The 26,521-nt window shown below is 38.2% G+C and overlaps 1 protein-coding gene and 1 long non-coding RNA gene across 3 annotated transcripts; one reads left to right on the top strand and one right to left on the bottom strand.

The window, feature by feature from the left end:
- Nucleotides 1–1,018: 1,018 nt before the first annotated feature.
- On the bottom strand, nt 1,019–13,856 carry LOC131318776 (uncharacterized). Its single transcript, XR_009197812.1, has 3 exons — nt 13,580–13,856; nt 1,854–1,915; nt 1,019–1,290 (listed from the first exon to the last, which is right to left on the bottom strand). It is a non-coding gene; the product is annotated as an uncharacterized LOC131318776 (long non-coding RNA).
- A 4,808-nt stretch (nt 13,857–18,664) lies between these two features.
- Nucleotides 18,665–25,012, top strand: LOC131318775 (metal tolerance protein 11). 2 transcript variants are annotated; one of them, XM_058348743.1, is made up of 8 exons: nt 18,665–18,680; nt 18,921–18,973; nt 19,020–19,208; nt 21,186–21,295; nt 21,420–21,665; nt 23,418–23,498; nt 23,682–23,915; nt 24,426–25,012. In XM_058348743.1, the coding sequence occupies exons 3-8, from the start codon at nt 19,034–19,036 to the stop codon at nt 24,771–24,773; spliced, it is 1,194 nt and encodes a 397-aa protein (XP_058204726.1). In that variant the 5' UTR covers nt 18,665–18,680; nt 18,921–18,973; nt 19,020–19,033; the 3' UTR covers nt 24,774–25,012. The 2 variants fall into 2 exon arrangements, with proteins under 2 accessions (XP_058204726.1, XP_058204727.1); XM_058348744.1 differs by lacking the exons at nt 18,665–18,680; nt 18,921–18,973 and having other exon boundaries at nt 19,004–19,208.
- The last annotated feature ends 1,509 nt before the right edge of the window (nt 25,013–26,521 follow it).

Genomic DNA, 26,521 nt, shown 5'->3' with positions numbered 1-26,521 from the left:
ATGGCTCCCCCTAACTTTCTCCACCCGCATGTGCCTTTAAAATGGGATAAAACTCTGTCAGAATATATGGCTTGGTCCAGGTTAAAAACAAGATTGGTAGTTTAGAATACTCAATGTAGTCCAATCAATTTTCTGACTTGCCCTTTATAGCCCATTATTATTGACATGAATAAAAATAAACTATTTCTTAAGTTTTTCAGGTCAAAGGTAGAAAAGAAAACTTAATATAAACTTAGGACAAACTTTCCTGGCTTTGGGTTATCACCCATAAGATAATACATACGAGTGGGATAATACATTCTCGATGAACCACTCGTACTCCATGCGATGTCGTTGAATGTCATTCGGCACCTCTACAATAACAACCAAGTCTGGGGGCATACGAGAGTGGAAAGTAGGGGAATACAGGAGGTGAAGTATATAGGCACAAGTTGTTGGAGTCGCCCTCATCGAGAGGAGGTGGCACTGGTAGATTCTCGGGGTGACACGACACCGTCGAGCTCCCCCAAAGAGCTCAACACGAAATATATATTACGTATGTTTAACCACCACTACTACTATTGCGAAAACTTGAATACCATTCCTTAGAAAACTTGGTCCATGTGAATAGAAATATGACTTGGTCCATGTGAACAGAAAGACGCAAGGAAAGAAAAAAGCTTGTCCGAGGCAAAGAAAGCCTAAACCTTCACTAGATAAAGTTGGAGCTTTCTTTTGAGTTGCATCTAGTTCCGTAGGTGCCCTGATAGTCGTGAAAGTCAAGCTGCACCCCGACAGTACTGCCATGAAGCAGTACTGTCAAAAGGGGTGTTCTAGCAGCTCGTCGTAGGAAGCTAGCATCCCGCCATTCCTGACTTGAGGAAGGAATGGAATAAGGGGGTCGGATAACCGAAATCAGGGTTCCATCCTCTTTTCAAGTCAACACTGTCTGAGGTATAAAAGACAAAGTCATCAATTTTTAAAGGACTACGCCGAGTATGAGTGAGGACCAATATTTTTGTTCACGTGGACCAAGTCATGTTTTCTAGTAACTGCAATCAAATTAGTTACTAGCCATTACTCAATCATTATGGTAAAAGGAAAAATTCATGGAGTTTGATACATGACAAAGCTATTCTAGAGGTTCAAACATACTTCGAACTACCAAATGCTTATAGACTCCAAATCTTAAAAGATAGTCTCCCTACAAAACTATAAACAAAACTGAAGCACAAAATTCTCTTGATCATTCATCTAATTCCAAATTCTCTTCATCATAGTAAATGTCGTCTTCAATGTCATCAAATAAACCTGCAAATACCGTAATGCCAAATGGACATGTTAACGTTGCGACAAAAAAGAACAGAATTGCAGAAGAAAACACAGCAATAAGGAGAAAACAAGAGATAATTGAAGCTGTCAAATGTAAAATCAGCATACCTACTTCCTTCTCACGAAGTCGAGCAATGAATCCACATGGCTATCAAAACATTTGAAACTACCATCTACTTTGGTTTTAGTTCTTTACAACATAATGACTATCCTTCATAATTTTTATCAACTGAGCATTTGATTAAAGGTTGTATATTATTCTTGCCAAATGAACCAACCATTACCAAGTTGAAAAAATACGATTCAAATTGTTCTTAGTAGTACTGCTATACAAAGCGTAAAACTACTTTTCATGGAATATCCATAGAACGAGTTTTGTTCCAAGAATATGGAAATAAGAATCTAATATTGACCCCAAATATATAAATAGAACTAGTGATTTACATCTGAACTTGATCTTGCATGAATACTCTAGCTAGAAGATTTAAACATATGAATACAGTAGCTAGATTTAAACTTTTCTAGAAAAAAATAGTAATTACCTTAGTTGTTCCTCTGCCGCTTAGAGTTGCTGTTGCAAATTACTGATTTCTTGTTGGAGTTCCTACAAAGAAATAGGCAACTTATCACTAACATAAGTGTGGGCTATATGCCCGGAAAAATTCCCCATCTCTCTTTTCGTATTTTTAGTGTTACAAAAAGGGGAAATGGTTGGTTCGTTTGAGAGTCGCCACCCGGGTTTTGAAAAGGATTAACCCCGAGAAACCGTTTATTTGAAGAATGTGACTCTTTTGCCCTTTTAAAAAGGTTTTGTTCTTAAAACAGAGAGTTTTGGGTTCGGGAGTAAGGTCACGAGGGGGGAAGGTTTTGTTTGGAAAAGCACCCCCTCGTCCGATAAAATCGATCTCTACTAATCTTTGTGGGATTTTGAAAATCATTTTATTTGCTAACTATTATGCCACATAAACAGTTTATAGCACGTAAACAATTTAGAAACAAATATTAACAAGCATGCTTGGAATTAAAACACTTTAATTATAGGAAGTAAATAAAGATTCTGTTCCATGACAAACACTACCGTACGGTAGAAAGTTGTGCCATACGGCACATGGCTTCATGGTTAGCAGCTTAAAACAAGGTTAATCAAGGTTATCTAAAGCATGTATGCATGTTTATGCAAGAAATTACTACTTCTCATTCCAAAAAGTAATATAAGACCAACATGCTTTGTTAAAAAAAAAAAAAAACAACTTAGCATGGCATATGTTACTCTTAAAGTAGAAAAATAGCACTTCACTGCAAATCAGTTTCTACGAAAAGAATAAGAAACAAAATGCTTAAACGAAACTGTCCCCTTGAAAGGACTCTGCCGTACGGCAATCATGTGTGTCGTACGGTAGAGATGCGCGGTGTACCAACTTTATTTTCTTGTACAATTTAAACCATTTAAGCCCAGAACTGGTATGTGGAACCAGTTTAGGCCACATGGTCCCCCTCAGAATATATGAACAGAAACTTATACCTTTTGGATTGAGAGCCTTCCTTCGGAGAGTTGGGATTCAAGTGGTAGCCCTTGGTATGAATATGGATGAGCGGGGTAAGCTTTAGTACATCAGAGTGACAAGGTGTGAGACTTGGCTTTGGATTTGGTTACTTTTGAAGCGGTTTTGGAATTGGCTTTGAGGTGTTTCGGTGTTTTGAAAGTGAAAATGAGTGAAAAATGGCTTGTTTTTGAAATGGGAAGTGAAAAATGGCTTTTGAAAGAGGATGGTGCCTTTGGTATTTGAAATAGGTATGAAAACATGCAAGTATGGATTTTTCAAAGTAATTTTGAACTATTTTTGGTCTTATTTCCCTCTCTCCTTCTTCAAAAAAAATTGAATATCTTGTCTAATGAAGGGGGAGGTATTTATAGAGCAAAAATAGCTTGGATATCAAGCATACTTGGTGTGCACACAAAGAATTTCGGCCTTCAACTGATTTGCCGCATTCCTGACATTTTTGACCAAAAATTAGTCCACCGTACGGTACTTAAAGTCCACCGTACGGCACTAGGGTCCACTGTACGGTACATCCCAACCGACTTAAGTTTAGGCAGTTAAAAACTCTACCGTACGGTACAAATATGTCCACCGTACGGCACAGTTGACCACCGTACGGCACAGTTGACCGTCGTACGGTATAGTTGACTGCTCAATAGACCGAACTTCGAATGGCCACCCCGGACACTCCCGAACTCAGTTTTAGGTGTTCTTCAAACCGTTGGAAAGCTCGTTAAGTCTACTTTCTAACCCAAGTGGTTTGGATAAAAATAATTTTGTACATCAAAAGATATGACGATTTTACCCTCAGGTGGTCAAAAAATAAGTCATGTAGGCAAAATCCTTGTATCTCCCTCATTTCAAATCGGATTAAGGCTTATTATATATCGATAAAGAGGGTTTTGAATGTACTAAAAGATGGTGGGATCCAAACATAAAAATAAGGAAGTTTAATTTATGAAAGATGGGCTGAAAGCAGACTAAACTGAAGACCATTGGTGCCATGATAGCCAAAATACGTACTCACTCATTTTAAGTGTTACTTGGCACTCTCATACCAAGTTCTAAGGTGTTTTCTCACTCCTTTGAGTACAAAGAGCATTGTTTAAAGTTTCAAGGCACGTTTTAATCATTGGAAAGCTTATCGGCCACTTGTCTACGGTTTTCGAAAGGTAGTGCTTCAAAAGGTTTAAATAATGTTTTGTTTATCATCATTGGGGACTTAAAAGTTATCCGCGACTTCCAAATTGGGGTGTCTACAGTTGCCCCTCTTTGACGAGACTTGATTACCATTGTATGATTCAAGTCGCGTTAAAGACATAGACCACCAAATTTGGTCGTCTAGGTACTTTTTAAGTAAATGCATTGAAAATGCAACATATAGAAACTTGTGGTCGCGCCCTCTCGGGCTGCCTACGTACCTTTTTTGTAGGGATCAGACCTGCGTAGTTCATGGGGGTAAATGCGGTAATGCGTTTCGTGAAACAAAACTATGCTCATGAACACTATGATGTAGATGCAAGCATGAGAAAATTGACTGGAAATTGGATTTGAAAATGGGATGTACACCTTTGAGCTTGAATTTGAAAACGGTAGATTGCATTTGAAAACATGAGTTTGAATTTTGAAAACGGGGTAAAACGGGATGAACCCTTGAGATTGAATTTGAAAATGGGACGGATCCTTGAGACTAAATTTGAAAATGGGACGGACCCTTGAGATTGAATTTGAAAATGGGACGGACCCTTGTGATTGAATCTTGAAAACGGGACGGACCCTTGAAATTTAATTTGAAAAAGGGGACGGACCCTTGTGATTGAATTTTGAAAACAGGATGGACCCTTGTGATTGAATTTTGAAAATGGGACGGACCCTTGTGATTGAAATTGAAAATTGAAATGTGTACAAGATGAATAGACGTGCCATGAAAACAAAGCTATGTTTGATGAAACAGATCAACAAGTATGCAAGCATGAGATATGGCCACCAGCAGAGGTAGAAACAGAAACAATACATATAATCAGCTAGATGTAAGAACACGCAAGATTTAAGAACACATATTGGCTACTAATTGCTCTGTCTTAGTAGATGAATCAAAAGATGTGGTCCTACTAATTGCTCTGTTTTAGTAGGTGGAATAAAAGATGGGAACCTACTAACTGCTCTGTCTTAGTAGGCGGAATAATAGAAGGGATCCTACTAACTACTCTGTCTTAGTAGGCGGAATAAAAGATGGGATCCTACTAATTGGTCTGTCTTAGTGGGTGGAATAAATAAAAAAATGGTGTTGGGGTTGGGTTAAAGATATGCTCAAAAGACCAAGTCGGTCAAACTCGTTAACGACCACATGGGATTTAGATTGACTTAACTGCAGGTCAAAAATCATAAGGTATTGTCCCTCAGGATGGTTGATTGATTATTGTAAGACTCGTGTTTTGACACTTGATGACAATGAGGATAACATTCCTCTCTTTTTTTGAAAAATGGGCGGCACAACTGAGTGTTTCCTTTTGCTTTATTGTCTTCCTTTTTGGCCCTCGTCAGGATTTGGGTTTTGGGTTGGCCTTTGTTCGAGTTTGGGCTTCCATGCCCCAGTCTTGAATTTGGGCATGCATTTGCCCCAGTAGATGGCATTGGACTGACGCACCCCAATCTTGAGTTATTTTGCCTTGGTGGACTGCGGATCCTCAATTTTGACTTATTTTCCGTTGTTGTTGATGGTTTTGGGAACCAATTGACTATGTATCCAAGCAGGGTTACCTTATCCATTGAAATTGCTTCCACGAGCAGAGAATTAACATGACTAAATGACTCGATTGACCTTTTAGGTAGATTTTTACAAGACCACGAAGGATAGGAAAAAAACTTTTGAGTGACTTTCATGATTGCTATTGATCAACCATGTTGACTCGAAGGGTAGGAAGGACTATTTATTGAACGAGTGACTTCCCTAAGAATGCCCCTATTGAATGAATGACTTTCCTAAGAATGCCCCTGACTGGGTAGACTTGAACGACGTTCGAGGGGTGACAACTCAATTTGATGACCCTGACTTAGAGACGATTTTAAGGGTGCCAATGATTGGGCAGAGAGTGATCAAACCATGTTGACTCGAGATTTTGAAGGAAGGAAAACATGTCATGCAATTGGTCGTTGAAACTTAGGTATTTGATAATTTTCCCTTTAGAATTTTTCAAAAATTGTTTAACTTCATCAAATGATGTTTATTTGCAAGAAAATGAACCCATGTCTTGGATTGCTGATGAAGATTTACTGAATTTCCTTTTGAAACGCCTCGGTTTGCTTTTGGATGACACCAGTGTTGGTGGATTGACGTCAGTGTTGCACAATACCTTGACTGTTGAGTTTCAAGGGGGATTATAATGTTCTTTTTTTTATCTTCCTTTGATCAAGTTGCGTTTTTCAATCTGAAAGGACTTTATTTAGGTTATAACGGGGCCAAGGCTTAGGTTTAACAAAGAAAGGATAACAGGCTCAAAAAGTTTTATTTTGCTTTGGGTGATTAGAGCTGGCAGCTATCTTGAGTTTGAACAATTCTTGAAACTTTTGTGAATTGCATCACATTGACAACTTTGCATTGGGGGAACGGCTCTTTTTTTTTTCGAATGACGCCTTTTCTTTTATTCCCCCTTTTTTTTCTCATGTGGTCGTGCAATGCCTGGATCTCTCGGGCTTTCTAGTTGACCCTTTAGCGAGCTTTGGGTCGGTTATCCCCAAGCCAGATGGCTTTAGAGCACCAGGTTTTAAGAGACCCCTACGGACTTAATTGCTCAAGTCAAAAAGGCTTTATGTTGAAATCCAAGCTAACCACATTCAATGTGCCTTCACAAGGTCTATCCATCTTTTGACCCAAACAATACGGTGGGAGCATATCCCGATTGCCCGGTTACTACTCAATGGAAGCCCGGATGAGCATTAACAATATAGCATGCAATTCCTTTTTATCAAGGGAGGAGTTCTAAATACAAACGTACTTTCATTTTTTTGATGTGCCAATGGTAACCACTTTCATATCTCTTATTCCTCCCCAATGTGGGGGATAGCTGCCTAGCTGGGTTCTTTTGAATTGATTTTAGACTACAAGGGATATATCTATGTGTTGGATACAAGCAAACAATGCCTTTCTTCATTTTGAATTGCGCAACTTGATAAAAGGATCTCAAAAATGCTCTAACTTTTGCCTAGATCGTATTTGGGAGTTTTGATCTAGCGAGCTTTTGATTATTTGCCTTAACTTTTGCCAAGATCGCCCTTGCGGGTTTTCAACCTAGCAGGCTCTTTTTTTTTTTTTCTTTCTTCTCCCTTTTTTTTTTGTTTCAAAGTATTGCTCATTGGTGGCGTTGCTTCGGTGGCGTCGGGGAATGGTCCCCTGGATGTCCTCCTTTTTGCATGAGGGTTCAGTACTCTTGTGCCCCTGGATGTCCTCCTTTTTGCATGAGGGTTCAGTACTCTTGTGCTTTGAAGTGATTATCATGACTTTCAAATGATGATGGAAAATAATTTTTAAGTTGAGAGAAAATTGCAAAAACCCAAGTTTATTATGACAATTTTGACATAAAAGCATGAAATTAATTTTCAAAAGATTCGGCCGAACCACTGAGGGTTGCCTATGTATCCCTTAGCGAGGAATCAGGCCGTGCGTAGTTCGGGTCTACGAAACTGACTCTCTTTTGCTTTTGTTTTTTTTTTCTTTTTTCTTTTTCTTGACAACAACATGAGATTACAGACTCGAAGTTGAGAACACACATGAGCATGAGAGCAAAAAGATGAGAGACTCGAAATATGAACTGACACAACAAAGACAAAGACTTGACTCAACTTGAAACTTTGAAAAATTCCAAAAACTCGTGGGAGGTTGGATTGCGGCATGGCCCTTGATGATTCTCCAGTCTTTGATTCAATCAAAATTTCCCCCATAAGCTAGGTGGAGTAGGGTGTTTGGCATGATGTCTTGGCTTTTGTGGTGGAGCCGGAATAGTTTTGTCATCAATGAGGCCTTGGATTTTGATCTGGAGGCGGAAACAGTTGTTGGTGTAGTGGCTAGGCATTTGGTGGTAAGCACATAAGTGTTTGGGTTATGGGATGCTGGGAGAATAGCCGGTGGAGGGGTTGGAAGAAGTGGTCGGAGAGTGCCTTTTTCCTTGAGTCCCCCGAAGATGACCGACAGTGGTATGGGGAATTGGGAAAAGGTGCGGGGTCGAGTGCGAGGACCGTTTGGTTGAGTTTTGCACTTGGGTTGAGGGTCGGCAGAACTTTTGCTTGCTTTGCAACTATATAGAGTTATGCTATCAAAGGGATACACTCTTTTGCCTTTGGGATTAAGCACGCCCTCTTTTTCTGCACTAGTTTCGGACAGGGATCCATCGTCCTCCTTTAAATGCGTTTTGGCATCATGAAATTCAGCTAAATCTTTGAACATGTCTGAAAGCTTCACTGGAGGGTGATAGATTTGTGGAGGTTCTTCGATCCTAACATTATCAGCATTTAGTCCCAGATCCGGATTTAGGATTGCAGAGGTGAGAAGATTAACTAGCCCTTGGACAAGAGTTAGCATTTTATCTATTTTCTGACTCAATTTCTCCATAGCCTTCTTCAGCTCAATTAGTTCTGTCTGTCCCGCCATTGAGGTGTTCGAAGGAGATGGTGTGGCTTTGTGTAGGATGAACGGCCAGGTACTGACAGTAAAGCAAAAAGAAAACGAACTTAGAACGTGAACGTGCCCTTGCTGTATTTTATTTAAAAGAATGTGTATGCCATAAAAGAATGTTGTACACGTGTTGTCATTGTCGACTCGAGGATTTCAACAACCACGGGTAGGTCGTGTCAGGCAGGTTAAATTCCACACATTGGGAATCAGAGCCAATCTCCTTATCTTGACCATCCGAGACAAAGCAATAAGGTTGTTGCGATATACTTGAGGTTAGACTGGGCTGCAGGGAGCCGTTCGGGCACAGCAAACACGAGAGGTATCTCAAACTCCATGGATTTAAGGTCTCCTAGACCATGATAACCTACAAGGGATTGCCTTAGTCCTCAGAGATTCTTTTGAAGTGTATCCTTTGATTAGAACGACAAGTTTTGAGAAATATCAAGACGGATTTAGTCTTTAACATTTTTCATTCAAAGATTCCTTTGCTTTTGAAAACCGTTTGGCATAAATGACATGATACCGTATCCAAGGTGGCGTATGTGGCATAGCACCATTAGCCTAAGTGGTGTAAGTGACTTCGCACTATAACCTGGGTGGCATGGGTATCATGGCATTGTACCTTTATTGTTTCGTTTATTCTCCATTGAATCATTGATTGAAATATATTGAAGACTTAATAAATTTTGATACCCCCAAAACCTCATCGTTCCAAGGACTAATTAATTTTAATGTGCATTATGAAAAGCACGACTCTTCATCGGTCTAGGCAATCCAAAACAAACCGTGCGAGCGAGTTTAAGAGTTCTATACGCGACACGATAGCAAAAGATGATGTGCAGGCAGGATGTGTTACATAAGATTACGGCCTTCCAAAGGTTGCCCCATTCCTCAGAATTTCCTTTAGGGTATATCCTTTTAGAACGACAAATTTCAAGAGATGTCAAAACAAACTAAGTATTCGACTAGTTCCCTTTCGAAGTTTCACTTTTGAACTCAGAGTAACTTAGTATTGATGACGTGATACCATAACCACACGGCGCCAGTGGCATACCGCCATTAGCCAGTGGTGTAAGTGACGTGACATTACGACGTCATTTCCTTGTTATTCCTTATTCTTCGCTGAACCTTTGATTAAGCACTAGTCGAGGACTTAGTAAGGTTTTGATTTCCTTAGGTCTTACCATTCCAAGGACTCATGTAGCTTTAGAGAATGTGCACATGGGTGCACGATTCTTCTCGGTTAAGGCAACCTTCAACAGACTGTGCAAGCAAACTTTAAGACTCAAAATGAGCATCATAACGGGATAGTATGGATGCAATGCATAAAGTAGTAACATGCAGGTTAAATTCCGACAATCCGGCTAGATCGTTGTCAGGCAGGTTAAATTCCACATGTTGGGAATCAGAGCCAATCTCCTTATCGTGACCATCCGAGGCAAAGCAATACGATTGTCAGAATACAAACGTGTTTAAGGCTAGGCTAGATCAGAGGAAGCCGTTCGGGCATGGCGAACACCGGAGGTATCCCAAACTCCATGGATTTAAGGTCTCCTAGACCACGATATGCATGAGTTTGCAAGCTGAACAGAATTGTCCCAATCCTCAGTTGTTCGATAATATATCCTTTATGAGGAGTATAAGACAAAGGAAAAACTTCGTCAAGCCAAAATTATTTTCTTGTCAATAACTTTGGATAGATTTGAAAAACTGGTCACTAGGAGTTGGGTCCTAGTAGGTTAATTTTGAAAAGTTAGTCATTAAGAGTTAGGTCTTAATAAACTAACTTTAGGATTGAAAAAGCCATTGAATCTTTTGTTATAATTTGAAGAGAAATTAATCATTGGAAATTGAGTTCCAATAATTAAGTTTCAAATTTTGAAGAAAAATTAGTTATTAAGGGTAGGGCCTTAATGTGCTAATTTTTAACTTGAAAAAGGCTAGTCATTGAGGGTTAGATCCTCAATGAGCTTTTTTAATTTGAAAATTATTGACAAGATGATATTTATGGCTTGACTTAATTTTCCCTAAGGTTTATAGCCCCTAATGAATTTTGATTAAAACATGCATTTTTCAACATGCATGACTCTTCATTGGTTGAGACAATTCTTTTAAGCTAGATAGGATCAATATACTAGGGTCAAGCTAACATGTGCATGCAGTATAACCGCAAGTAAAGAAAGCAACTAAACACGTAGGAAAACAATGAACACATTACCAGGATATATCAAGTAATCCTAACGTGAGAGCCCTGTCCTAATTTTGGCAAAAGTTCTATGTTTTTGCTACATGCAGAAGGCCGGTTTTGGTTTAGAGGGGTTCCCCAGATTAGAGCCAATAATTTCCCTCCCTATTGCCAAGTGTACTGCATGGCAACGATCGAACGGCAGGCTGACTCATCATCGTCCAAGGTTGCCGAGCATTTTGGGATGTCCTAACACCAGCAAGCCGGGTAGGGTAACCAAAATGTAGCGGCGGGGCTATCCAACATCGATGCACATGCAATGCAAAATTTAAGCAATAATATGAAAAATCCCACAAACATTTTCAAGCTTGGCTCTCAAATTAAATTATATTTTTTAAGAAAAATTACACAAATGAAGTAACCAAAAAGTCCCAGGCCGGGTGGTCGAGTGGAGCCCTGTTAGAATCACCACACCTTTCTTAGATAGCGCGAAGCTTATCTTTTTGACAGACTTTTGAGATGGGTTATTTTCACGTGTACTAATTCTTAAAAAATATAAATTAATAAAGTCCCCAGCAGAGTCGCCACTGTGGGCTATATGCCCGGAAAAATTCCCCATCTCTCTTTTCGTATTTTTAGTGTTACAAAAAGGGGAAATGGTTGGTTCGTTTGAGAGTCGCCACCCGGGTTTTGAAAAGGATTTACCCTGAGAAACCGTTTATTTGAAGAATGTGACTCTTTTGCCCTTTTAAAAAGGTTTTGTTCTTAAAACAGAGAGTTTTGGGTTCGGGAGTAAGGTTACGAGGGGGGAAGGTTTTGTTTGGAAAAGCACCCCCTCGTCCGATAAAATCGGTCTCTACTAATCTTTGTGGGATTTTGAAAGTCATTTTATTTGCTAACTATTATGCCACATAAACAGTTTATAGCACGTAAACAATTTAGAAACAAATATTAACAAGCATGCTTGGAATTAAAACACTTTAATTATAGGAAGTAAATAAAGATTTTGTTCCGTGACAAACACTACCGTACGGTAGAAAGTTGTGCCGTACGGCACGTGGCTTCATGGTTAGCAGTTTAAAACAAGGTTAATCAAGGTTAGAGCATGTGGTTATCTAAAGCATGTATGCATGTTTATGCAAGAAATTACTACTTCTCATTCCAAAAAGTAATATAAGACTAACATGCTTTGTTAATAAAAAAAAAAACAACTTAGCATGGCATATGTTACTCTTAAAGTAGAAAAATAGCACTTCACTGCAAATCAGTTTCTACGAAAAGAATAAGAAACGAAATGCTTAAACGAAACTGTCCCCTTGAAAGGACTCTGCCGTACGGCAATCATGTGTGTCGTACGGTAGAGATGCGCGGTGTACCAACTTTATTTTCTTGTACAGTTTAAACCATTTAAGCCCAAAACTGGTATGTGGAACCAGTTTAGGCCACATGGTCCCCCTCAAAATATATGAACAGAAACTTATACCTTTTGGATTGAAAGCCTTCCTTCGGAGAGTTGGGATTCAAGTGGTAGCCCTTGGTATGAATATGGATGAGCGGGGTAAGCTTTAGTACATTAGAGTGACAAGGTGTGAGACTTGGCTTTGGATTTAGTTACTTTTGAAGCGATTTTGGAATTGGCTTTGAGGTGTTTCGGTGTTTTGAAAGTGAAAATGAGTGAAAAATGGCTTGTTTTTGAAATGGGAAGTGAAAAATGGCTTTTGAAAGAGGATGGTGCCTTTGGTATTTGAAATAGGTATGAAAACATGCAAGTATGGATTTTTCAAAGCAATTTTGAACTATTTTTTGTCTTATTTCTCTCTCTCCTTCTTCAAAAAAAATTGAATATCTTGTCTAATGAAGGGGAAGGTATTTATAGAGCAAAAATAGCTTGGATATCAAGCATACTTGGTGTGCACACAAAGAATTTCGGCCTTCAATTGATTTGCCGCCTTCCTGACATTTTTGACCAAAAATTAGTCCACCGTACGGTACTTAAAGTCCACCGTACGGCACTAGGGTCCACCGTACGGTACATCCCAACCGAATTAAGTTTAGGCGGTTAAAAACTCTACCGTATGGTACAAATATGTCCACCGTACGGCACAGTTGACCGCCGTACGGTACAGTTGACTGCTCAACAGACCGAACTTCGAATGGCCACCCCGGACACTCCCGAACTCGTTTAAGGTGTTCTTCGAACCGCTGGAAAGCTTGTTAAGTCTAATTTCTAACCCAAGTGGTTTGGATAAAAATAATTTTGTACATCAAAAGATATGACGATTTTACCCTCAGGTAGTCGAAAAATAAGTCATTTAGGCAAAATCCTTGTATCTCCCTCATTTCAAATCGGATTAAGGCTTATTATATATCGATAAAGAGGGTTTTGAATGTACTAAAAGATGGTGGGATCCAAACATAAAAATAAGGAAGTTTAATTTATGAAAGATGGGCTGAAAGCAGACTAAACTGAAGATCATTGGTGCCACGATAGCCAAAATACGTACTCACTCATTTTAAGTGTTACTTGGCACTCTCATACCAAGTTCTAAGGTGTTTTCTCACACCTTTGAGTACAAAGAGCATTGTTTAAAGTTTCAAGGCACGTTTTAATCATTGGGAAGCTTATCGGCCACTTCTCTACGGTTTTCGAAAGGTAGTGTTTCAAAAGGTTTAAATCATGTTTTGTTTATCATCATTGGGGACTTAAAAGTTATCCGCAACTTTCAAATTGGGGTGTCTACAATAAGTCAAGTAATGTACGCACGTCTTCATAGAAAATCCATAGTTAGAAAACAACCCCAATTCACAGAGAGCTTGATGTGAGAGAGAGAGAGAGAGAGAGAGAGAGAGAGAGAGAGAGTAATTCCGACTAACCAAGTTGGCAAGTTACTGACTAGTCGCCGACTAATTCCCGACTTTTCCTTTCAGCAAGTACATCAAACGCCTAGCCCATAGTAGCCTCGGTGAGGCACCTTCTAGCGAAAAATAAATCACCTCCGCTCAAGCTCAGGAGGCATACTGTTGGGATCATGAACCGCACACACCCCACACACAAGGACAAAGAAACAATAATCAACACTAAGAAATCATGACACATATATATCATAGGTGATAAGCAAGATTGCCTACATTGAGCTCGCATCAGTTTTCACTATATTACCAAAAGAAGAAGAGGAGTGCGTCGGCTGCTTGGGTAGCTTAGCATTACATATGCTACGACTAAGATTAGTCATTAGTGTACAAAATCCATTAACACCTACAGTCCTTAGAAGGAATTTTGCCTAAGATGCAATTGACTTTGGTACTAATCAGGCTCCACAAACAAATAGGCAACCAAATCCAACTAACAACAAAATCAACACTTAGTCTACTACCACAATCGTCACATCCCATTGATTCTCCTCGAAGACCAAGATATGAGGCACATCCCCCATTGGTGTCATGGAGTCAGATGCTTAGATCTCTCGGTACTAAATGATCCACGTGAAAGTGGCGGTCACACATCTAATCTGGTGCAGTAAATCCAATCAAGTGAATCTCCTTATGGGTTTTAACTTCGATCTAGAGCAATCTTTAAGTATTTTGGATAGTCAAAACTTCTTAAATCTCTTGGATAGAGGCAAGTCTTGTAGAAATTTCAATGGTAAATCACTAAATCCAATAGAGCAATCTTTAAGTATTTTGGTACACTTTTGTAAAATGCTGTACTCACTACAAGAAAAATGAAAATTGGTGACGAAAAAGTGACGACGAAATTTAATTTCGTCACTGTTTTAACAACTTCTGTAACAAAATAATTTCGTTACCAATTATACTTGTTTAGTGACGAAAAAAATATTTTCGTCACCAAAAGGTACCCATTTGGTGATGAAATTATTTTTCATCACCAAAGATAATCATTTGGTGACAAAATATATATTTTGTCGCCAAATGAGACTAATTTAGTAACGAAATATTTTTTTCGTCACCAAATGCTTAACTTTGGTGATGAAAAATAATTTCGTCACCATTTTAACGCTTTCAGTGACGAAAATTTCGTCGTTAAATGGTTACCTTTCGTGACGAAATTTATGAATTGCGCTTGTCACTAAATATATTTCGGACATAACTCTTTACTAAAAACTCCGATTGAGATAATTCAAATTGGGTTTGAACAATAACTCAATTGCTTATAACTTTCATGTTTATCAAAATTGCTAATTTTGATGTTTAAAGGTTCAAAATTACATTCGAAATATAATTTCATGTTAAACATATGTGTTATATATATATTAGATATTTCAAATATTTACTGAAAAGTGTGTATGGTGCAGTTGGTCTGGACTTATGCGAAAAACTCAAGGGACTCGGGTTTGAAACCCAGTAACCCCAGTAGGAGCAAGAAAGAAGGATTTTTTTCCCATATAAAAACGTCTTTTGCAACGAAAAATTTCATCACCGATTTCTTATATTGGTGATGAAAATTTGGACCCATCGGTGACGAATTTTTTCGTCGTCAAACAGCACAATAAGCGAGGGAAAAAATTTCGTCACCAATTATTCACCTTTTGGTGATGAAATATTTCGTCATCAAAAGGCACTATAGGTGACGAAAAATAGATTTCGTCACCAGATAGGAATCCTCGACAACCTTTAGTCGACAAATTTTTTTTCGTCACCTATATTATTTGTGACGAAAAATATGCAATTTGTGACGATTCATTCGTCACCCAATGTAATTTTTCTTATAGTGACTCCACACTCCACAGATTTTGTGATAGTCAGTACTGTACCAAAATGCAAATGACTAAAATACTTAATGTATCAAATCAAGATGGGGGGAAGATTGTAGTAAGAAAACTCAGAAAAATCCTCAGCAAAAGATTCCGGAATTATTCCCATTCTACAACCATTTTCAGCTTTCTACCCTTGCAGAATTTTTGCTGAATCACATTTGAGCATATCAAGTACTTTCTAGGAGTCAAAATCCACCGACTGCCGATGTCCAAGTTTTAAGAGTGTCAAACGTTCAATCCCCTAAAAAATTGGAATATATATAGAAAGGAAAATAAAGAATTTACCTTGATGAATGGGACTGAACACCATTACAGCCTCAAAGGGACCACTGAGGCGCCGAACCCTTCGATCTTGCTCATTGCTAACACGCATCGCAATTCGCAACAACTTCCTTTTCCATGGCAGCTACTTCTCTCATTTTTCGGCCAACTTCCATTGCCTTGTTTAATTTCTACCCTCTTCGCCAACATCTGCAAGATACACATCAGAACAATTGTATCGACACACCCACCCACCTACGCGCAGAGAGAGAGAGAGAGAGAGAGAGAGAGAGAGAGAGAGAAACCCTAGAAATGGTAGGCGGAGAGAGGCAGAGAGACGGAGAGGGGAGCAGAGGGAAACGTTGGGATGGAAATGGGATTAGGGTTTTTTACTGATACATAAGGGATGGTATAATTATTAATTCAACTTGACACACCATGTCTTGGTGAATATTTTCTCTTGTGTCGTGAGCGTGGTGATTTGGAGAGTGGAGTCCATCGGATGGTACATAAGCCTTGTTCACGCCTCCTGCCGGTAATTCTCCCATGAACTTATCTTTTCATTTGACACTTGACAGTCTTTTCACTATCGTTCACTTGACGACTTCTCAAATGGAGTACTTCGAAGTCCAGAGCTGGCATCACCACACACGTGTCGCTGCATCAAGTTTTTAGGAGCCTTGCTATTGGTACATCATTTGGCGTACATTAAATGTACATCGCTTTTAGGAATCCCATACACATAATCAGATTCGCTCAGTGTTTTTTTAAAACACATTTTTAAGCATTTTTGTAAAAAATTAGCTCCGTTGAATATTGGTAAAGGCTTGATTGATTCTATGCAAAGTTTTTTGTTAGAGAGTCAGGCATAGAATCGATCAGGCATTTACTGATATCCGATGGAGCTGGTTTTTTAGAGAGATGTTTAAAAAAATATTTTAAAAAAATCGAGTGGCTCCAATCATTTGTATGGGATCCCTAAGTAGGTCTCATAAAATGTGGTGTACATTTGTTGTATGTGTACCCATAGTTTTATCAGGTTTTTAGGAAGCACTTGCCATCGGTACTCATCACCAAAATGTCTAGAACCACAAACAAACACAAAAAAGCTCACAAGAATATGGGCCCCATATGCCTTGTGAGTGTATGTGTGACAAGTGTTTATGTGTTTGCACTGGTGACGCCGTAACCAAATTAGTGGGGTCGGCCGACCCATGGCGAGAAATTAATATGCCACTACTTGTATGCTATAGAAATCGGTTGGCCGATATATGAACTCATTAACAATTGATATGATCCCACCCTAGCGACTAATTTAAAGTTTGTGTGCACCTCGGCTAATTCATAAGCATCCAATCCCATTGTCCACTAAGACGGGGTCCAATTATAGCCAAAACAGTACCTCGTACGATCAAACTAATAAGAGTTGATAGTGCCTGCGAAGTTTCGAACATGAGGCCTAATGTTTCAAACTTAAGCCCGATTAAAGCCAGAACAATGCCTAGAGCGACTAACCCCGTTGATATTACATGAGAGGTTTCAACGTGAGGCCTTAGGAGGGAACAATACATTATTTTTTTAGAAAATAAGCAAGAAAATTTCGTCGCCTTAAAATTGTTTGAGAGATAATTTAGAGTGCGGTTTTTTTGAAAAACTTTAAAGATTGAATTGGCCAATAATTAACAATGTTAGACATTGGTCGAATGTGATTCACACTGAAGAAAATTTTCAACCCGTGAAATTCCTATAGTTGCCACTGTGTTTGTTTGTGTGGTTTTAGGCTCGTTGATCTCACCACTTGACCACTGCCCCAAGCCAGATAACCTCACCGAAACATGAATGCTTCTGTTACGTTTGAACACTCTTCACAATCCCATGTTTATGTAAGATTTATGATGGTTTTGTACTTGGCAAAAAGCTCCAACCACATCTATTTCTAAATGGATAGCTAGCAAAAACTAAAAAGTATAAAAATTTCTTATTTGTTTATTTTTGTACGTAATAACGATGATTGTTTATATATGGGTAATCATTATTCAATTTCCAGACGCGATCAAAAAATGATTAGTAAGATGAATTTTCGAAGGATTTTATGCCCACATGTATATAAGAATTTCAAGTATATTTTCCAGATCTTCCAACATCCGATTCCATATAATTTTTCTAAATTAATCTATAAAGTTTAGTTGTTTGTGTAGTGGTTCAAAGTCTAGACACCCCCTTGTGTCCGCCTCCTGACCCTAGCCATATGGGTGTTTGAAGTACCATGTAACGTTTCTCTAAGACTACGGAAATAAGGAATCATTGTCTTAACTTTTAATTGTTTTTTTTTTGGACTGTCTCTTTGATTTTTTGTCTTTAACGTTTACTTAGGTTTGGATCTAATATTTTTGAGTAATTGTTTGTCTTGATTGGATGAATCGACAAAGTAGTATAAAATTGTGAAAAAAAGTTAGAAAAATCATGCAAGGCCAAATTTTTTTTTGAAAAGTAAAAGTTTTCACAATTTTGTAAGTATCTTTAGCGTGGTGTTGTATTAATTTTTTTTTTTCAACTTTTGACTATATTTTTTAATTTTTATGATTTCTATCATCAAAATAAACGATTAACCCACTAAAAGTTCATAGAAAAAGGGGAGTGATTTTTGCACTTCTAAATTGTCCCTAGGAAAGGGAAAAAAAAAAAAAAAACCAGAACCAGCAAAAGTTAAGTTCACCTCAACTCGTTTGCAAAACGACGTGGTCTCGATTAAGCCAATAACAAGGCGCGTAACCGATTCGGGCGCGTGAGTTTAAATTTCTCATAAGAATACGTCCATTTTCGCTTCCGTGTTCAAAATTTTCCGGCTTTGGCAACCACAACAGTGCTCCAGTCTAAAATCCCCCAAAAGCCCTTCGGATTCCATCAAATTCCCTCTCCCTACCTCTTAACCACATTTAGAGCCCGTTCCGCAAACGAAAAAAAGTTCTTATTTTTTAAGAAAGCAATTTTAAGCTTAAAAATTATAGTTTAATTAAAATTTAAAAATATGCAATATGGATCTTATTTGAAAGATCTCGATGAAATCTTTTATACGATGAAAAAAAATTGAAAAATTATTTTTCATTTACATTATTTTTTAGTTTGAAAATGTGAAATAAGCTGCTTATTTTTTAAGAAAGTTTTTGGAACGGGGCCTTATATATGTTCACGTACCTATAACTATAACACTCTCTCGCTCTTCTCTCTCTCTTTCTCCCCCCCCCCCCCCCCCCCCCCCCCCCTCTCTCTCTCTCTCTCTCTCTAGGTGCAAATGGTGGAGCAGGTAGCTTTCGACGGTGAACGGGACCCGTCGGAGGAGCAACTCCTGTTGCCGGAGGCCGGAAGTGGCGACCAGTCGTGGCGATTGAACTTCGACGGATTTCAGCTATCGGAGGAGCACAAAGAGAAACCTCCTCGTGGCCTTCACGACTGTCTTGGGGTTTTAGGTAATTTCACTCCCAATTTTCGCAGCCTAATTATATTTTTAAAAGGATTCTTTTGATTAGGTGAGTTTTTCCTCATTTGTTAAAACGATTTATGATTAAAATACAAGTTGTTGATTATTAGTTTTATGCAATATTCTCTGCTGACTAGATTTTTGTTGGTTGGGGCTACTTTGAATCACTTTGTTTCTGATTTATTCTTCAGATTTTTCATTATCCTTATTATAATAATAATTATTATTTGGGTTTCTGCATTTGTGGGTATGTTTTTATGAATACGGTAATGGTTTCCTGAAGGGAACCTTGAACTGTTATTAGCAATTTGAAGGCAACAGATAAATTACTGTTTTGCACTTCTTAGAGCATCCACAGTGGAATAACCAAAAGTTAATAATCAAAAGTTGTCACATCATAGTTGGTTATGCATTTAAGAGGTTGCTAAGATTAACAATGTAGAGATTCACAATGGTACAATCAAAATTGAATAACCAAAACTTGCCACATCACTTTTTCAACTTATAAAAATCTAAAAATTGTGACATAAAAAACAAATTTTCCAAAACAGTTTTGAAAAAAAAAAGTTTTAATAAAAAAACAGTTTTGAAATAAAGTGTTTTTGCAAAAAAAAAAAAAACACAGTTTTGGGAAAAACAGTTTTCGCAAAAAAAAAAAAAACTGTTATTGCAAAAAAAAAAAACTTTTTAAAAAACATTTTTCTTAGAAACATGTTGAAAATGGAAGAGAGAGAAAGTTTTTGTGTAATGATGGTGTACTTGATTGAGGAAACGTGGTGACAACTAAATTTGGTTATTGGCAAAAAGTGGCTAGTTTTGATTATCCAAGAGCCAAAATTTGATGAGTTGTCAAGAGGTTGCTAAGTTTGGTTATTCCAATGTGAGCTCTTTTTTAAGGAAATGTTGCTAACGTTAACAACCTTTTGGTTTTGATTATACCACTGTGGATGTTCTTAGAGAGTTGTTCTTAAGGATGTAAGGTGATATATTAGATGAAAAAGTTGAACAAAGTGGATGGTTGTTGAATATTTTAGAAGTTTCCTGTGTACTTCGTCAATTGATTGGAGTGTTGGAGATGGAAGCCTTGTAGCTGAAGTTGGATAATGGAAGTTTATTTTCTTTATTGAAAGGAAAAAAATGGACTCCTGAGGTTTGTGAAATTTGAGGGGATTGGTCAGGATTGTGGAACCAAAAATTTTGTATTGCTTCAAAGAAATTTGTAATTTGAGGATTTTGAACGTTTTTCAGCCCTTATATATATGATTTAAATTCATGTCTGTTTGGTAATTTGGTTGTAAAGAACCGGGGCAAAATTGCAGGAAACTCTACTTGAAGTATCACAGATTTTAATTACCCATGTATTAAGAACTTGAATCTTGAACTAACTGAACTGGATAGAATTAAGAGGGCTTTGGTTATGTGTTTCTTTTCTCTCATGTAAGCCAAAATGATGGAAATTAGGGGTTAAGCCAAATTGATGGAAATTAGGGGTGGCAAAGATGTATTCTATGTTGATTTTCTCTGGTCTCTCAGTAACCAAACGGACTGTGGTAGTAATTTGCTGTAACTTACTAACTTCTAGTTTTCTATAATCTAACAAGTGGAAGTATTCATTTTACTGTTTGAGTCTGATATTAGCACTCTGGATACGAAAACAAGGTTTTTAGTTCTTTTTTTTTTTGGGCCTGAGAACTGGAAACATATTTGGAGATTTATGCTTCCTAATTTCTCCTCTTAAAAAGTCACTATCACAATAATTGCATCTTGCCAAATCAACTAAGCACTTACAATATCAACTTAGCGCTTAAAGTCACTATCATAGCGTTTGGTATCCTTGTAATGCACGTTGGAACCACGTAAGCTTGGTTATGTATGGTATTCATGTCGAGCTACACCAATGCAATGAATATAATACTTAGTGGCTACATGAGCCCATTTTTTTCATTGTCTTGTTAAATGAATTCAGGCCCAGAAGATTATGTGGCTGAGTATTATCAGCAGCAGGTTGAAATGCTGGAGGGCTTTAGTGAAATGGATGCTTTAGCAGAGCGTGGGTTTGTCCCTGGAATGTCAAAGGTTTGTCATCCCTTCTTGCTTTTATCTCTATGAAAGAAAAGCAATGCCATTTTCCAGCATACTAGAAAGGGCAAACGTGAAGAATAAGGGGTTTTGGACTAATACCGAATTGTTCATGTTGCAGGAAGAGAGGGATAAGTTGGCTAGAAGCGAGACAACTGCAATAAGATTATCAAATGTTGCAAACATGATTCTCTTTGCTGCCAAAGTTTATGCATCATTCAGGAGTGGTTCGTTAGCTATTATTGCATCCACATTGGACTCACTCCTTGATTTACTCTCTGGCTTTATCCTGTGGTTTACAGCATTCTCCATGCAGACACCAAACCCATATCAATATCCTATTGGGAAGAAACGGATGCAGCCATTGGTTAGTCACCCACTTACCCTCTTCTAGTTGAAATATTGTTTGTAATAAATATTAAATACCATGTCTATGATTGTGTATTGACAGTACTGGGTCTTTTATGAATTTGGCTCACATATATACTTTTCGCATTTCTTCCTTGGGCTGCTGTTTGAGTTTTTCATTTTCAGAGCAGGACTTAGGAGCATGATACTGATTTTGTCTATTAGATAATTTTTCCTTCTTTTTGGTGAGATGGTGCTCTGTGTCACCTCGCGATTGATGCTTCTGTGGTCTTCTTGTATTTTTCTCTTTCTTGTTGAGTCATCTAGTTTCAACACTCTTACTCTTTTATTTTTATGTAGATCAACTCCCTGAGATCCGTGTTGTTAGATCACCTACTGTTCGTAAAGTAAAAGTGTAAGTTGTTAGGAAATGGGCCCAACAAGGTTCTCCTCTGGATGCATACGTTATGAATTTGCATGCAGAGATGCAAACTTATGTACTAAGGGTCAGACGGGATGCATAGTGGAGAAGTATAATGAAAAGGGGGACAAATGTACACAAAGAGACTTGAATCTAAGACCTCCAAGAACCAAGGCTCTCTACCATGTTAGGTCACCAATGGTTCCTTAAGTTGTTAGAAATGGGGCCAACAATGTATATCAAGCTATTCGACATGAATATCTTGTTCAGCATCTCTTTTGCATTGGCATAGCTGTGGATAATGGCATGGCTTAACTTGGTACTCGATTTATGAGTGTAATCACTTCTGGCTTTCATAGTTTTATTTAGTGTAGACTGTAGAGTATGAATTAGGGTTGTTACTTAAGAGTTTTGATGTACTTAGCACTAGCGGCATGAGTCTATCTTTGGACAGCGTGGCAGGCTGGCAGCATACCCTCCTGCACATGATTCTATTTGTGCAGGTGGATATTGGCTTGTAGATTTAACTTGCTTGGGTGTCTCAGTGATGGCATCAATATTGGGGAAGTTTTTAGGCAATGAATTCGTGATAAACTTTATGCTGTTTTCCTTGGCGTTATTCACATAGATTAAGATGGTAGGATAAGGAAGGTTAAATGAAGGAAATTGATATCCACACTCCCCATTTCTCCACCTACACTCCTATTTTTTTTTGTCTCTATTAGGGTGAAGTTACTAAAATGCCCTGTACTTTATAATCTACAATATTCAAGCAATGGCATCTTACAGGGGCATTTTAGTAATTGCACCCTAATAGAGACAAAAAAACAGGAGTGTAGGTGGAGAGATGGGGAGCGTGGATATCAATTTCCATAAAATGTATTGCAAGTTAATTTCACGAGCAAAATGCAATGAGGTTCTTCACCAATTTTCATATCCAGAAGGCCAAAGGTTACAACCCTGCATCTTCAAACACAATCCGGCTTCTAGTATCAGTCACTAGTATTGTTCATGAATCCAACAGTTGTAATCTGTTTCTTCCTTGTGATTGATGCTTTCATTGGTATGTTCTTCCTCCTCTCCAATTGGCCTACTCAGTTTCCATCATGCACTTGCATGGTGGAAATGTAATTAGTTTCCTGTAAGAATTATGTGCTACAGAATTAGAGTTCGAAGTAAAATTGGCCTAGCATTACTCTTCATTTTGGTGTCACTGTGCTGCAAATATGGCACGTTGAGTCCACTTGAAATTTAAGTTGTGCCATTGGCACTTGGCAGTTCTTACTGCTTGTAGGTTTGTTGAAGCTGTAGACATTCAGATACTCATTGTATACTGTGATAATCTTGTAGGGAATCCTTGTTTTTGCTTCTGTTATGGCAACTCTGGGACTGCAGATCATCTTGGAGTCTCTGCGCACTCTGATATCTGAGGCAAGTGAACAGTTATCCCTTACATTTTAGCAAGCTGAGGTTCTATTTATGTATGTTGAGAGATTGATTTTGACCTTTCGGATGCTAGGAAGTGAAATATAATGCTGATTCTTTAAAACTCCAAACTATTTTCTTTTCTGTTTGCCAAGTGATTCTCATATTCTCTTCTATGACCTTTTCTAGGATAGTGAGTTCAACTTGACGAAGGAGCAAGAACGATGGGTTATTGGGATTATGCTGTCTGTGACAATTGTAAAACTCCTCTTGGTTCTGTATTGCCGCTCTTTTACTAATGAGATTGTCAAAGCTTACGCACAGGACCACTTTTTTGATGTCATCACCAACATCATTGGCCTTATTGCTGCATTGCTGGCTAACTACTTTAGCGATTGGATGGACCCTGTTGGAGCTATCATTGTACGTCGAGTTATCCTCTTTCGCCCATTTTCATTTCTTTTTTTTTTGTTTGAATAAGAAAAATCTCTCTCTCTCTCTCTCTCTCTCTCTCTCTCTCTCTCTCTCTCTCTCTCGTGCGCGCGCGCATGCACGCGTATTTGTTTCCTTTTTAGGCTGTCATTTGGAAATAGTGCTTGAATTTGTACCATTTATTTGGCATATCCTCAGTTACTGTTGAGTGAAAAGTGTACACTGCATCTTTTTGTTTTTTTGGGAGTTGAAATCCTTCAATTGCAGTTTCGATCTTTGCACAGGTTCTATACATCCCTAAATTGGGAGTCATCTTGTTTCCTGAATCCTTTTATTTAAGAGGTAAATAAAAGATAAGACGATAATGAAGTTAGGAAACTAAATTTATTTGCTTGGTTTCCCTGTTATTTTCCATTTCCTGAGTTGAAATGCTTCAATTGTACCGTAAAATTCTCCTAATCTTGGCTGTGTTTAACCTGTGTCACCTTCTACCTACTGCAGCTCGCCTTGTACACCATTCGCACTTGGTCATTAACTGTGCTGGAAAACGTCAACTCCCTCGTGGGAAAATCTGCAGCACCAGAATATCTACAGAAGCTAACATACCTCTGCTGGAACCACCACAAGTCCATTAGGCACATCGACACTGTCCGGGCCTACACATTTGGGTCCCACTACTTCGTCGAGGTGGACATTGTCCTGCCGGCAGGAATGCCCTTGCAAGAGGCCCACGACATTGGCGAGGCTCTGCAGGAGAAGCTGGAGCTCCTTCCGGAGATCGAGCGTGCTTTTGTTCATCTTGATTACGAGTATTCCCATAAACCAGAGCATGCTCAAGCACGTCTTTGATTACTGGCTAGATAATACACTAATTTTCTCGTAACCATGTTCACTTGTGCTGCTGGGAAGTATTCTATACTGGGGATAATTGTAGATGGTCAATGTGAAGCAAGAATCGTAGATACTTGTGGAATATTTTCTAGTTCTTTCCTGGGCTTTGCTTGACACGAGAGCATTGCGGTAATCAATTGTTTGGCTTGCAGTACATTTTAAATTGGAGTACATTACTGGTTCATTCGCACATGAAATGATGGCTGAGTAAACGGAAAGGAGAATAGGCTGATGATGATGCTAAGCCTTGGAGTACAGACTAGATTTCAGTCTACAGCCGCACGCACCCCTAGTGCTAACCTAAGGAAATTCATCAGCTTACACCAATTCACAGAGAGAAAAAAAGAAATGGCAGCAAAGATCAATTAGAAACTTTTTTGAATAAGCATTCAAGAAAAGAATGTTTTTGAAAAGTTCGTAGGAACTCGCAACTTTTTTTTTTTTTTTTTTGGGAACACAATAGAAATACATTAATGAAATAAGTAAGTGTTCGATGATACATATTTACAAAAGAACGGTGCAGGAATCCACAAAGAAACCATACAATTTATCAAGATATAACATTCATCTACAATAGTACAATGAACTTCTTTTCTGTTTTTACGGGTGGCCCTAGGCTCACAAGGGTTCTAAATTGTAACGCCTAATGACCATTGAAAAGAAAAAAGAGAGGACGAGATTAATTAAATACAGTTATTATACAATCATGAAGGAGAATTTTTCGTTATAGGAATTGCAGCCGCTGAAGTGGCTATTGTTTTCTTAATTTGTCGTGACAAAAGTCAACTTGTATTAAATCAATCAATTTTTTTAATAAATAGCATTTATATAAATTTTAATATTCATCAGTTAATTCTAGTTAGTCTACAATCCCGGGAGGACCCAATGAGAGTTAACCCAATTGCCGCAAATATACATATTCCGGAATAAAAAAGTGCACCGCTTCTCTCCCTAGAATCCTTTTATTTTTTGCGATTGAAATCAAGCAGGTTCACGTCTCCTCTTGTTGATGTTCTTCGTGAAAAAAAGGAGGAAGGAAAAATAAAGACATTTGAGCCTCATTTTCTTCCGAGGTCTGATCTAGCCACAAATCCAAGATCTGAACATGGTGTAAAGATTAGTTGGTTCAAATCAAAGTCCAGTACTCCCCCCATTCTTCCCGGTTTTCTATCCCATGGATATTTCTATTGAGATGTCGCATGTTCAATGTTTTAAAATAGGGAATTAATCGGCGATTAATCGTTTGAGGAGCCTATCCGATTAAGTCCGACTAACGATTAATCGCTGATTACTAATTAATGTGCACCGATTAATCGCTTGAAGGTGGCCGACCACCTGACTAGCGCCTAGCGACTTTTAGAACGTCATTCCATGTAACAACTCCGATTTTTAGTAAATAAAAATCTCGTTGCTTATTCAAATTCTTTTCTCTTGGATGGCTTTGTAATTTTCTCGTTGATTTCTAATTGGATTTTAGCCCTTTAAAATTTGTTTCTTGATTAAAAAGCCCTATTTGGCAAATATAGTTACCTTCTAACCAATTAGTTGGAGGAACCTATCTACCAATCCATTTAGTTACCTTTTAAGCATTACCCATTGGACAATAAATGTTAGAGAAATCTTTATCCATTGGACAATAGAAAACTTAGATTTTCTACCAAAAGTACTTACTAGATTTTGTTAAAGTACCCATATATATAGTTATA

The sequence above is a fragment of the Rhododendron vialii genome, chromosome 3a (assembly GCF_030253575.1).
Source record: "Rhododendron vialii isolate Sample 1 chromosome 3a, ASM3025357v1".
In the NCBI taxonomy this organism is placed as follows: Eukaryota; Viridiplantae; Streptophyta; class Magnoliopsida; order Ericales; family Ericaceae; genus Rhododendron; species Rhododendron vialii.
Note: the sequence above shows the minus strand (reverse complement) of the source record. Positions and strands in the feature narration are given on the sequence as shown.

Bases quoted from the DNA above. Each gene is read 5' to 3' on its own strand.
- LOC131318775 (XM_058348743.1), top strand. From the start codon at position 19,034: ATGGTGGAGCAGGTAGCTTTCGACGGTGAACGGGACCCGTCGGAGGAG. The intron at 19,209-21,185 runs GTAATTTCACTC...AAATGAATTCAG, and splicing joins CGACTGTCTTGGGGTTTTAG to GCCCAGAAGATTATGTGGCT. The intron at 23,916-24,425 runs GTACGTCGAGTT...TACCTACTGCAG, and splicing joins ACCCTGTTGGAGCTATCATT to CTCGCCTTGTACACCATTCG.